This window comes from Gopherus evgoodei, chromosome 8 (assembly GCF_007399415.2).
Source record: "Gopherus evgoodei ecotype Sinaloan lineage chromosome 8, rGopEvg1_v1.p, whole genome shotgun sequence".
Taxonomy (NCBI): Eukaryota; Metazoa; Chordata; order Testudines; family Testudinidae; genus Gopherus; species Gopherus evgoodei.
The window spans coordinates 14,819,812-14,832,202 of record NC_044329.1 but is presented as its reverse complement, the minus strand read 5'-3'; the positions used below and the strand labels follow the sequence as shown (position 1 = coordinate 14,832,202).

General features: G+C 44.9%; 1 protein-coding gene across 7 annotated transcripts in view; it reads left to right on the top strand.

Annotated features, from left to right (window-relative positions):
- The first annotated feature begins 431 nt into the window (after positions 1–431).
- The window catches only part of P4HA2 (prolyl 4-hydroxylase subunit alpha 2), a 52,247-nt gene continuing 40,287 nt past the window's right edge, over positions 432–12,391 (top strand). For 3 of the 7 annotated variants that reach the window (XM_030573553.1, XM_030573554.1, XM_030573560.1), the window contains exon 1: positions 2,382–2,486. In XM_030573553.1, coding sequence (XP_030429413.1) covers positions 2,439–2,486 — 48 coding nt within the window. In that variant the 5' untranslated portion in view covers positions 2,382–2,438. Of the gene's footprint in view, positions 505–597; positions 829–2,381; positions 2,487–11,848; positions 11,997–12,391 lie in introns of those variants that run through there. The other 4 variants (XM_030573557.1, XM_030573559.1, XM_030573555.1 and 1 more) reach the window with 4 other exon arrangements.

Sequence of the window (12,391 nt, the reverse complement as noted above, 5' to 3'; positions counted from 1 at the left end):
GGAAGTGCCGGCCCTGTGTGTGATCTTGAAATCTTCATTTCAGGGCACAACACCTGGAGAAACAAACACACTGGAATTGAAAAGGAAGGAAACCAAGAGTGAGCTAGAAATAGCTTTACACACCCCTAGGGAAATTAATAGTGAATGAGATCCTCGGTAGAGGGGAGTTTAATGATTCCAGGGAAGGGATCTTCGCCTCTTTTAAATTCTATGGGGATTTCCCCTAAGGACAGGACGCAGGCCGAGCAGAGCAGACACGAGTTGTTTCATGGAGCTGCTCCTCAAGCCTTACCGGCTAAGAACTCCTCCACCCCCGGCCCGGTCCGGCCCCCACCAGCCGGCTCGCATCTCCCCGCGGTTGCGGGGCTGCAGCTACTCCAAGCATTACGGCCCCGTCGGGAGGCTGTGCGGGGAGAGGCGGGGAGCAGCCAGTGCCTGGGCAGGAGGCGGAGCGGGGGCTGCCGCGGCTGTTCTGGGAGGCAGAGCGCGGGCGGCGTGTGGCTGGTGAGTGGGGGCGCTGGGCACCGGGCGCGCTGCAGGCAGAAGGGGAGGTCGGGGCTGTTGCTAACTTTCGGGGTGCAGGGGGGGCGCCCTCCCGGCGTGGGGTTCCCGGGCGCTGCCCGGCCTGGCAGCAGAAACGTGGAGCCACCGGCGGGATCTGGTGGGAAAGCGGCGCAGGGGAGTCCCGAGGGAGCCGGGGTGGGGCCAGCTCCGGCCTCGCCCGGGGACGGGGCTCCCCCATGCAAACTCTTCTCTGCCTTGTGCTTGTAGGGGCATTGGCCGCGCAGTGACCCGAGAGGAGACACCCCCGCTAGCAGCTTCCAGCAGGTAAATCTGTTCCCACGCTGGGTTGGAGGGGGGAGATCTGGGGCGGTGGGGGACTTGGAGGGGGGAGACCCCTGGCCCTGTAGCCCAGCTCGCTGGGTGTTGCCCCTTGCCCAGGAAGAGGTATGTGTGTGTTTGGGGGGTGTTACAGGGCAGAGTGGGAAGAGTGGAACCCCCTGGGCAGGATCCCCAGGGGCAGGCTGGGTGGGAGACCCCTCTCAGGGTACCTGCCCCATGGAGGTGTCAGGGTGAGGAGCGTAGACCAGAACTGTCTCCTTGTGTCCTTGTTCTCCCGGCCTGAACCTCTCTCCTCCCGAATTAGGCCTGGGTCTTTCCCTCCTCCTAGAGAAAATTCAAGAAAGCAGGCTTGTGCCAGCTCCTGTGGGTGGGATCGACACACCAGCGAGCAGTCAGCACATCTGCGCTGCACTTCAGGAGTGTTGGGACATAGGAACGATCACCCCTCACCAGCTTAGACCCAGGGTCCATCTAGTCCATTATCCTGTCTCTGACAGTGGCCAGAACCAGAAGAAGTAACCCCAAATAATTAGAGATGGAGGTTAAGCCTTGAAGCCTGTGGTTTTGTATTCCTTCCAGAATTTTATTTGCATCAACTGTTCTATCTCTGGCTATTCTTGTTATCCTTGTAGATGTTCAGGCCCTCTTTGAATGTTAGTAAGTTCGTGGCTTCAGTGACGTCCTGTGGCAGTGAATTCCACAGTCTAATTATGTGTTAAGTGAAGAAGTATTTCCTCTTAGCAAATTCCAAATTGATACCTTTTAATTTTATTGACAGTCCCTTGGCTCTTGTGAGGTAGCAGATAGATGAACAAGAGATTTCAGTCTCCCTGCTCTAGACCATTCATTATTTTGTATACTTAGATCATGGCCCCTCTTATCTGTTGTCTTTCTGAAAGGTAACCATCCAAATCTCTTCAATTTCTCTTTATAGAAGAGTTTTTATTGCTTTTACTTGCATCTCTTCTCTCTGTAATACCCTTTTTGAGATGGGGTGCCCACTACTGCATGCCGTATTCCAGATGAGGTTGCACTTTTTATATATACTTTTCATAACAGCATGATCTAGAAATGTCTACAAATGCAGGGGACTGGACTAGATGACATCCTGAAGTCCCTTCCAGTTCTATGATTCTGTGATCACATTTTTTGTATTATTCTCCATCCCCGTCCTTATGCCATGGGAGTTTTCTCGGGGGCTGATGGATGGAATTTTCCAGAGCCTGTCCTACAACAGGCAGTTTGGAGCCAGTCTCATGTCTGGGCTCAGGGGGCAGTGGCCTGCAGTTGCTTCCCTGAAGGATTTCTTATGGATGGAGTAGACACAGGTGTCCAAAGAAAAAAGATGGGAAGCCAGCTGCATTGCTGCCAACTTTCCGCAAAAAGAAATTGAGGGTGACCTGTAAATTCCTCAGTGTGTTGAACAGTCCTGTTGTCTGACATTCAGTCTAGCGAAGGGGATAACATGAAGGGATAACATGAGGCAATGTCTGGAATTAAAAAAATTTACATCTTTTTTTCCAGTGAGTTATTAATCATTGGAACAGCTTCCTAAAGGATGTGGTAAATTCTCCATCACTTGGAGTCTTTAAATCATGACTGCCTGTCTTTCTGAAACGTTTATCTACCAGCTGTTCATCTCGGTAAGCAACTGGTGGGTGAATGTCTGAGTAGTGTTATATAGGATGGTCATAACAGTACCTTCTGGTCTTTAAAGTCTGTCACCCCCGTATGTCCTAAGCCAGGATGATTTTCAGGTTAGCTAGAAACAGACAAACTACTATTAAATCACAGATTCAAAATGTCATTCAAAACAAATATCCTGTAAAACACCCCCACCACCATAAAGTGCGGAGCCTGATTCTCCCATGCTGGGCACTCTGTGTCACAGCTTACACCTGTGGAAAAGCAGTGGGAGACATTTCCAGATCAGAAGAGTAGCACTTTGCACAAGTATCATTGACACAAAGTGGCAGGCAGTGCCAATCTGAGATGTCCTTTCTTTCTTAGGTTATGTCCACATACAAGCTTGCACTAGCTTAGTTAAACTGGTGCAAGCCCCTGTGGGGGCACTCTTATTTTGGTTTAGCCTAAACCAGTTCCTAGTTATAAGTTAAATAGAAATAAGTGTGGCTTGAACAAAAATAAGCGTCCATACATGGGTTTGCACTTGCTTTAACTAAATCTGTTTATGTTAAACTGGTTCAAATTGTGTGTGTAGACAAGACATTAGATTTGTCCTCTCCCTATCTATGTTATTCTCTTCTCCTTACCTCTCCCTACTCTATTCTCTCTCTGTTTCACTCTTCTTTTCTATCTCTTCTGAGCCCTCCTGTTTGTGACATCTACCATTAGTTTCTTCTTCACTTCTCTTTCTCCCTGCCTCATGGTTCTCCCTGATTTGGAAGCCAGCCCAAGTGTCCAGCTCACTCTCTTGTCTGTAAGCCTCCATGCTCCCCGTGCTGTGCTGCCAGAGTGAGAGATGAATGGAAGTTCCTGAGCTGGAACTCCACTTGTTTAGGAAAGCAGGGGCAGTTGGCAGAGCCTTCTCTGTGAGGGCCCCTCAGTTTTGGAACCTGCTCTGAAATGGTCCTCCTTTATCAACCTCCAGTGATAAAGTCCCATTCGTTTCCCAGACCTGAGAGGGTTCAGGAGGACTCTGATAGGTGTTGATAAAGAAGATGAAAAATGTTTGTTATATATGTTTGTAATTGGGTGGAGGGAGCCCCTGGAATAGTTTACTTGTAGTCCTGTATTACTGAAATGTGCTAGGAGGGTCTACACCTAAATCCTAAATTGTATAACTGTGGGTGCTGAGATTAGAATGCATGAGTGAAGGAGGGAAACTGTAGGGGTCACCCTCCAAGTGGAAATTAGTTGCCAGTTCAGCATCTGGCCATAGGGGAAACTGTCCACCCAAATACCCCCACATTCCAAAGAGGGGAAGGGAGAGAGGAGTAGGGTGACAGGAGGCTCTCCTATCACACCCATTCTGAACACTGAACCACGACAAAGATCTCTGCAATGTGTGTTAAAGGAGTAACTCTGCTAGCTGATTGCAATAGTAGGCTATCTTCCATTTGGAATAGTGTGTAGAAAATGAACAGTAGAAGATGAAAAGCTGTCTACCGTCCAAGTGTAGAAACAATGATGTGCTCCCCCAGCTGCTGCTGTGAGCAATGGTATCAGTAAGAGGCAAATCAGATAGCCTGAATGTTTGGATTTCTGTATGCAGTGGAGAGTCCGTCAGTTCAGGACACTTTTTATTTGGGTTTCATATCATTGCCTGTTAATCCCCCACATTATCAGACCTGAAGGTTCAGTACCCCAAATAGACTTTGACACAAAACGTTTCCCATAATAAAACTCCTGATTGTTTCACTTTATAGGTGCACTGGAAGAATAGAAGTGAGCTGAAAAGGACCGCACAGGCACCAATTCCTGCAGCCGTGTGGTATTGTGCAACCCAGGAAACAATCCCTCTTGTGTCCACAGTGACTGCTGGCCATAGCTAGTACTTGACAGGCAGAGGTCCTGGACTGCTGTAAATCAGCATAGCACTGAAGTTTAATGGATGAGGGTCTGGTCTTTTGCTTACTCCTTAACCTCTTTAACTTTATTTTGCTGCAGTCCTGACTCAAATCCATGCGTCATTGAAAATTTGGGCCTTTATTTCCCACAAATATTAAAGGAGTTAATAGTCAAGGGTAACATATGGGCTATTAGTCCAAAGAATTTTCCATTTCTACACTTACTTACATAAGACAACTGGTACATTTATATTTGCCACACGATTTGTGATGGCAGATTTTTAAGGAGTAAAATATAGACATGTAGGTAGGTTTTATTTTCTGTGACTGGTTCTGTGGCTAGAGTTTTATATTTGCCATGCCAGAGTAGACTCAGACTCTGTGCTGTCCTAAAAGTGTCTGTTTCTTTATCTTGCTTTGTCCTCCTGGTAGAAAGAAAAATAAATGCTTCCTGATATGTTTTAAATTAACCTTTTCTGAACACTTAACGTAGTTTCAAATGAGCTTTTATTTTGAACGTTCCCAGATAATTTGTAAGTTTATCTGAGAGATTTTGATCCATCAAAATTAGGGCGGTGTGCAGCAACAGTTGCAACTTGCCAAGTTTTTTCAATCCTGAAGTTAACAGGGGTTAACAACATGTAGTTTGGTCAACAACCTCTCCGTTTATGGTACAGCTTGTTTGGGGCATTTAACACTCTACCTATGATAGTGTTGAATATGAGAGGAGCTTGCTGTTATCCAAGGGGAAATGATGAGCAGGACTCTTGCTCCCAAGATTGGCATGACTTCTCTCTCTCTCTCTCTCTCTCTCTTTTTTTTTTTTTTACTGCCAAGAACTAAATATTTTTTCAGCTATGATTTAAAGGAGCTATCAGAAGTTAATCCAGATGTTGATATTTCTTAAGGTTACATAACTAGGGATATCACAAGATCTGTTTTACACTGAAGGAAGCTAATGCAAATTTGAATAAAGACACTGTCAATATCAGTGCATGCAAACAAACAGCATTTTTCTTCTGTTTGTTTTGAAAAACAAAGACAAGCAAGTTACTTTATTGGTTGTTGGGCGTGTAGTTTTTAAATATTTTCAGATGCACATTAGAGGCTTTGGCAAGGAAGCTGGTGATGCAGGCATGTGGAGACAAGTGTGATGCCTTTGATGGAAAGGAAGTGTCAGCCAGAAAATGGTTATCTAGGGGATGGGTGGGGGAAGAATAATCAGTGCAGAGGCAGATGACAGCAAGAGCCAACAAGACCCCATTTTTGTTAACAAGAGCTGCCTGCATGTGGCTGGATGATCTCATGCTATGAAGTGCCTCAATAGAGGGTTCTAAAGTACAGTCTGGTGGCTAGAGTTCTGCACTGCGGTGTGATAAATCCAGACTCCGTTTCCATTGCTATGGGCCAATTTACAATTGGCCCAGGCAAGTGTAGGTCTCCTGAGTACATCTGAATTACAGCAGTAATGAATTTGTCCTAGGCTCACCTTATAGCCTTAGTGACCACCCCCTGGATGGAGATCTTAATAATAATGAGGGTTTCCGTGCTAGCTAATCTGTTGGCCATTAGTGCATATGATAGCAAAGTTGTAACTTGAAGAAGATGCTTATTATGATTTGCTCTAGTTTGCAAATGCTTTTCAGCTGACCTCATTAAAATCCTGCTAAGTGGAGTATTTTGTGATTGCTTTGCCTTTTGAGCTTTCTAAGCATAGTATACTCACCTCCCAACATCCTCAAATCCTAACTACGATTCAGCACAGCCCTGGGCATTTGGCTGTGTGGGGGCCATTTAGATTTTGTATTATCCGTTTACAAATCATTATTCTTGTAGCTGAAGCCATGCAGATTGACAGCAGGTTGGCATTCGATGGCATCTGCTTTCGAAGCAGAGAAAGTCTATTGTCCGTAGGTGGAGGAAAAATGAAATAACACGGTGGGTTTAGTCAGGGGTGGCTCTAGGTATTTTGCCACCCCAAGCACGGCAGGCAGGCTGCCTTCGGCGGCTTGCCTGCGGGAGGTCCCCGGTCCCGCAGATTTGGCAGTATGCCTGCGGGAGGTCCGCCGAAGCCGCAGGATCAGCGGACCCTCCGCAGGCATGCCGCCTAAGGCAACCTGCCTGCCGCCCTCGCAGCGACTGGCAGAGCGCCCCCCGTGGCTTGCCGCCCCAGGCATGCGCGTGGCATGCTGGTGCCTGGAACCCGCCCCTGGGTTTAGTACTCCCCTGTTTGTCCTTTCTGCTCCTGTAAGTGAGAGTGCTGATGCATCGGGTGCAGTAATGGCATGTGGGGAAAGTGTGCAGAGTTGGCTCAGACAGCAGTTCAACCTTAAATTGCTATTTGTACAAGTGTTGGCCTCTCTTCAGGGCTTTGTATTTGGGCCACGCCTCTGAAGTAAATACCAGGAGCCAGTCTGTTGCTATATGTGCCTTTGAAACAGTTAGTTCTTTGTTTGTCAGGCTGGTTAGACTGCACCATGATAGTTTAAATTTAGATACACGTTGAAAGCAACATTTATTTTGGCTTTGGTTTTGAGGTAAATTTCAAGTCTGGTGAGTATGTACAGAAAAGAGCCCAAACTTCAACCTTTACTTGCTGTTCAGTGCTGGCTTACTGCAGTTGGGTGGGTAAAGTAAGTGGGGTATTAGTGGGACTTAGATTGTTTCTTGTTATGTGGTACCCTATCTTGCAATGCCTTCTACCTTTGTACATTGCGTACACTGGGAGTGCAAGATTGGGCCCTAACAGCAAGAGAACTGTAATCTCTTTTGCAGCATAGTTAATTTCATATCATTACAGAAAAAATCTGTGCTCTAAAATAAATGTGGAAGAAATGAATAGCTCATCTGTTGTGTACATGATGTGATTTTATTATGAAAGCTACTTTAACCAAGAATGTGCAGTGATTTAGTTGGGATGTATATGCACTGTAGCCCTCTGCTGGATAGAATTGGAACTACTCAACTCTGTGTCTTAGGCTCTGTACTGCTAAGAGCTAACGCAGATTCTCTTCTAGAGATCTGTGCTTTTTGAAGCAGGAGAATCTGAGTTCTTTTCCTGATGAGTGGTGTTGGTGCACAGTTCCTGACAGTTGTAAAGTTCCTTATTGGCCATAGATTGTCCACATCTGTCTGGCTCTTCTATCTATTTTAGGTACTTAGACTGCCTCCATTGCCATAGTATCTGAAAGCCTCATAATCTTCAGTGTGTATCTTCCCAACTCTCTGTGAGGGAGGGAAGTGATATTATCTCTATTTTACAGATGGCAAACTGAGGCACAGAGATTAAGTGACTTGCCCAAAGTCACCCAGGAAGTCTGTGGGGAAGCAGGTAATTTACCCTAGCCTCCCAAATCTGTTGGTAGCCGGCTTCTGAATTCTTGAACACTCACCTCCTGGTTCTTGTGCCATGATTTAAGTAGGACAGTCATGTTCCTGAGACAAAGAAGGTAACTGAAAAAAGCTTTCTGCCACGTTGTCTAGTTGAAGGAATAAAGTTCTAGGGCCTGGTTTTCAGAATGGCTTCACACACCTACTCCCAATAATTTCAGATGTTGCAGTTCTGGGTGCCCAAAATTGGTGCTGAAAATTGAGCCACAGGTTAAACCAAATGTGTTTTAAATATATATAAAGGAAAGACATATACAGAGTGCATGTAGACATTTGTGTTTCTATAGGTTTCAGCAGATAAGATGAAAAAATGCATGGTCTTTTTAAAGAGTCTTGCTCATGAACAGAGTCAGGGGGTATATGCTGGGTGTATTGCTTTCTACTCTCTGCTCACATTAAGAGTCAAAGAATCTTCTGGCCTGTGTGACTATGGGGAGCATTTCAAACTACAGAAGGTGTCACTCTGGTGTTACCTTTTGGTTTGTGGCATGAAGTGAGATTGTGATTTTAAATTTTACATAAACTGACCTCATTATGACCCAATTATTTTTGTGTAATCTGATCAATTGGTTGGCCTCCATGTGAAAGCCACATAAATTCTGAGGTTGGTTGAAGCAATTAACATTTGGCTAAGCACTAAGATGGTGCTAGTTTATATGGGAAGGGGGGAGATTTTCTCTGACTTGTATCTTGTTCATCTGTGCACAACATTCTCTCTTACTGGAAAGAGAAAATTGACACCCAGGAGCCTGAATCATCAGCCAAAGGATAATTAATTTGAAAGTCCAGGATACTAGCAGCACCATAAGGATCCTGTTGCAGCTTGTTTTATGATGCGGTTTCAAAAAGTAAAGTAAATGCAGAGTGTAATGCAAACCATCTGAAGATGAATCATTGTAACAACGAAATGAAAGATTGCTGATGTATCAAGGAAAAAAATCATTTTTTTAATTAACTTTCTCCTGTATGTCTTGCTTCAGATTACTTGTGAAATTCAGCCTAAAGCTAGTTAAACTGTTTTAACTGGTAGCTGAAAGTCTTGCAGTGCTCCAAGGAAGAGCGAGGGATATTTGTGCTTTGAGCTGTTGCCTCCTTACTAGGGCAAGAGTCTCTGGTGATTGAGTTGTGGGTTCCCTGTCTGGTTCTACTGCCTGAGAAGATGGGAGAGCATGTTTGAGTTGCAGGCAGACACAGGCCCCCAAAGGAGCAGAATAGCTAGCAGCCAGCTGATTTTCTTGAGCCCAGCTGAGCAATGGGAGTCCTTCCATTGGGATGAATGGGAGTTGAATTGAGCCGCTTGTGGTTATTGGCCCTGAAAGTCAGAAAGAATTCAGTGTGCATAGCCCTCCTGGACCCCAAAGTGACATGCCCTTTGCAGGTCAGATCCACATTTCAAGGGCTGTAAAATATTAAACAGTTAACTGGTTAACTGGTAAGCATTAGTCTTACCATTAACCCACCCTAACCGTTAACCCCCAGCCACCTGGGGCCAGTCAGCCCCAGCCCCTCTGGTTGGAGCAGCCCCAGCCCCTCTCCCTTTAATCAGTTAATCGGTTAAACAATATAATTTTAATGGGTTAAATGGTTAACTTTTTAAATGATATTTACATCCCTAATTTCAATAGCATTTCAAAGTAACATTATGGGGAGAATTCAGTTCTGTAACTTGGGAAGAGAATTCTATTCCTGCCTCCTCTGCGGCCTTCCTACTCCTGACTGTATAGGAAAGCCTCTTTCCTTCTGGCAGCAGTTTCAGAAGTACAACAGAGCATTCTTCTCAGGAGGAACAGTGATTCACTGAGATTGAGCAGTTACAGAGAAGCCAAGTGTTTGCACATCATCATTTAGGTTTGACTGTTGACAGCAGTTATTGAGGGGTGTTTGGGGTGGAAGGAAAAATTCAAGATACTAAGGCCTGATTCTGATAGCCCCTACACTGGTGTTACAGTTCTGCAACTCCATTGAGTTCAGTGGAGTTACATCTGATTCTCACCAGTTAGAGATCAGAACCATACCTCAAATGAGGTAGGGGAATAGGCATCAGTTGTTGGGAAAACATGCCTCCCAGAGTCCCTCTGCCAGCAACACTTGCCGTGACAGCTTGGTTACAGTTGCCCTAAACTGCACCCAGGATCAAACTGTCATTCAGTAGCCCCAGCACAGGGCACAGGGCAGATACAAGATGCATCTCCTCTTCTTATTGCACTGGGCTTTGCACAGGCCTATGGATGAACTGGGGCCAATAAGAACATGCTTTTGAAGTCTTTCCCAAGTCTGTTACAGGTGAAGGTTAGACAGTTTAAGCAAATAAAAGGAAATCCTAAATATTGCTTCAACGAATGTGACATTTTCTGCTTTCAAAGATCATTTTGATACAAAGCCAGCCTAAGAGAAAGGGTGTACATATGGGAAATAGTTGCCCTAAATAACTTTTTCCTTATTGCTGAATTCTAAGCATTTCTTGAAAACCAGAGTTTTGTGTTTCTCTTTTCGGCTTGAACAAACAGGTTAGTTTTATAGCCCAGTGTCTTGGTCTCAGTTACAGGGTTTCTGAATCCCTAAGATGTTCGAGTTGTAATGTGTGTGGGTGTACAGTCTTCTCTCCAAAAACATATTTGCAAGGATTGTTTTCAGGCTGCAGTGAGGAGGTGTTGGCTCTGGTGTTTGAGATGTAGCAGCTGTGCCGAGAACGCGTGTAAACAATATTTAAACCCCTACAGACAGGTATCTTTCTCTTGTTCAAGCAAGAATTGATTTCTGTGTTTGACCGTTCCTGTTTACTGATTCTTTCTCTGTGTGTGATGGCAAAGCTGCTAGGTTTGGTAAATTTTATTATTCTTGGCAGATGTCCTGAACTACAAGAGAATGTTGGGAATAGGGAATGGAGGGTTATACTGTTTTAAGTGGAAAATTCGTTCATAGTCACTTGGCCAAACTGTGTGTGATGAATCCAGAAAAACACTCTGGGAAACAAGAACAAGCTATGCAGCTGGACAGCCAGGGTTTAATATATCCCAGTGTATGTATCTTCTGAGTGCTCTTGACTCACTGTTCTGTTCTGCTATATCACTTATAGTGGCTTTTAGTATTGGCAGACCTCTTCATGGCACTACTCATTCAGCTTTGCTTAGTGCTCCAATTACCTGTGTACTAGCTTTGCAGTAAAACATGTGTCTGAAACATAACAGCTGTAAAACACATGGCACTGAAAAAATATTCAGCATGATGCAATTGAGACGATGTTCTCACACTTGCACATGTATACACTCGATATACATATTGCAGTAAATATTTCAGATTCTTCCAATGGATTTGCAAATGGGATGCGGGGAGGTTTGTTCTAAAAACTGAACAATAGTTTATGAATATAATATAAACAGCAGAAAACGGAACTGGCATTTAAATGGTTCTCTGCAAGGCAGCTTCATCCTTTACTGTGGTATTAGCTCAAGCATTTGGCATTGAATCATCTTACTTTGCTGTTTGCTGGTTTCTTAGTGTTAGAGCAGTGCAGTGGCACTTTGTCCTGGGTTTTTGCAGTAAGTGTACAATCTTAAGTGACTCTTTGTCGTAGTCATTGTTTTTCTATATCGTTGAAGGGGTATTGTATTTTCAAAGCAGGTTGTATTTGCAAACTGTTTCATATCAGATGGGGCACAAAAAGGAACAATTGCAAACAGGAGAGTCCATAGCTTATGATGAGTCTAAAGTAACCCCCTTTTTTAAGGTAATTTTGAGGTTTGTTGAGTCTTTGCAATGAGCGTGCTGGCTGTGATAGGCATTTGTGGTGAGCAGCAGTCAGTTCCCAGAAAGATCTTCATGCAGGATGACCTCCAGATTGCACATAGAGTACAGACTTCCACTGTGTTCAGTGGCCGGGATTTAACACCAATTTAATTGCAGTTCCTAGAGTGCCCTCCTGCAGGGTACTCGGTCCTCCTAACTCACTTGCCCGCTGCCATTGGCCATTCAGCCTGCTTTGGTTGCATCCTGGTCCCCTCCCATATCCTCTGTCATGCACTCCATGGAAGACCGTGAGGGTAGGTTGGGCTTTTGCCTTCAGCAAGTTGTGCCCTGTTTTCCAGCGTGAAGTGGTGGCACGCCCTATGCAGCCAGTCTTCCCCCCTACTAGTCCTCAGCCCAACTCTGCATGGGAGCTCCTGATTGTTGGATGGGGAGAGGCTGGAAAGCGGCCATGCGGCTGGAGCAGAAAGAGAGGCTGGTAGTAGAGGGGTAAGTGAGGAGGGGCAGAGCTAATTCTCTCCACAAGCCTGCGAGGTGCATGCTTTACGTGGGTGGGGAAAACAGACATGCAGAGGTTAAGTTCACAAGTGAATCAAAGGCAAAACCAATGCTCAAAATCATACACTGAAATCAAAGGGAGTTTTGCCATTTACTTTAGTGGGAGAAATATCAGATCCTTAATCTCATGCAGAGGCGTTACACTGCATCACTGAAGTCTAAAGAATTTGCTTTTGCTAAAATTAGCTTCAGGTGCATAAAAATAAAACATTCTGATTTTAAATACTTGACTAGTACTTTTTTAAAAATTTTTTTAAATGATGCTTTTGCGATCTTGAGTCCCAGCACATTGGAATAGGGGTGAGAGCAACACTTCTTCCCAGGAT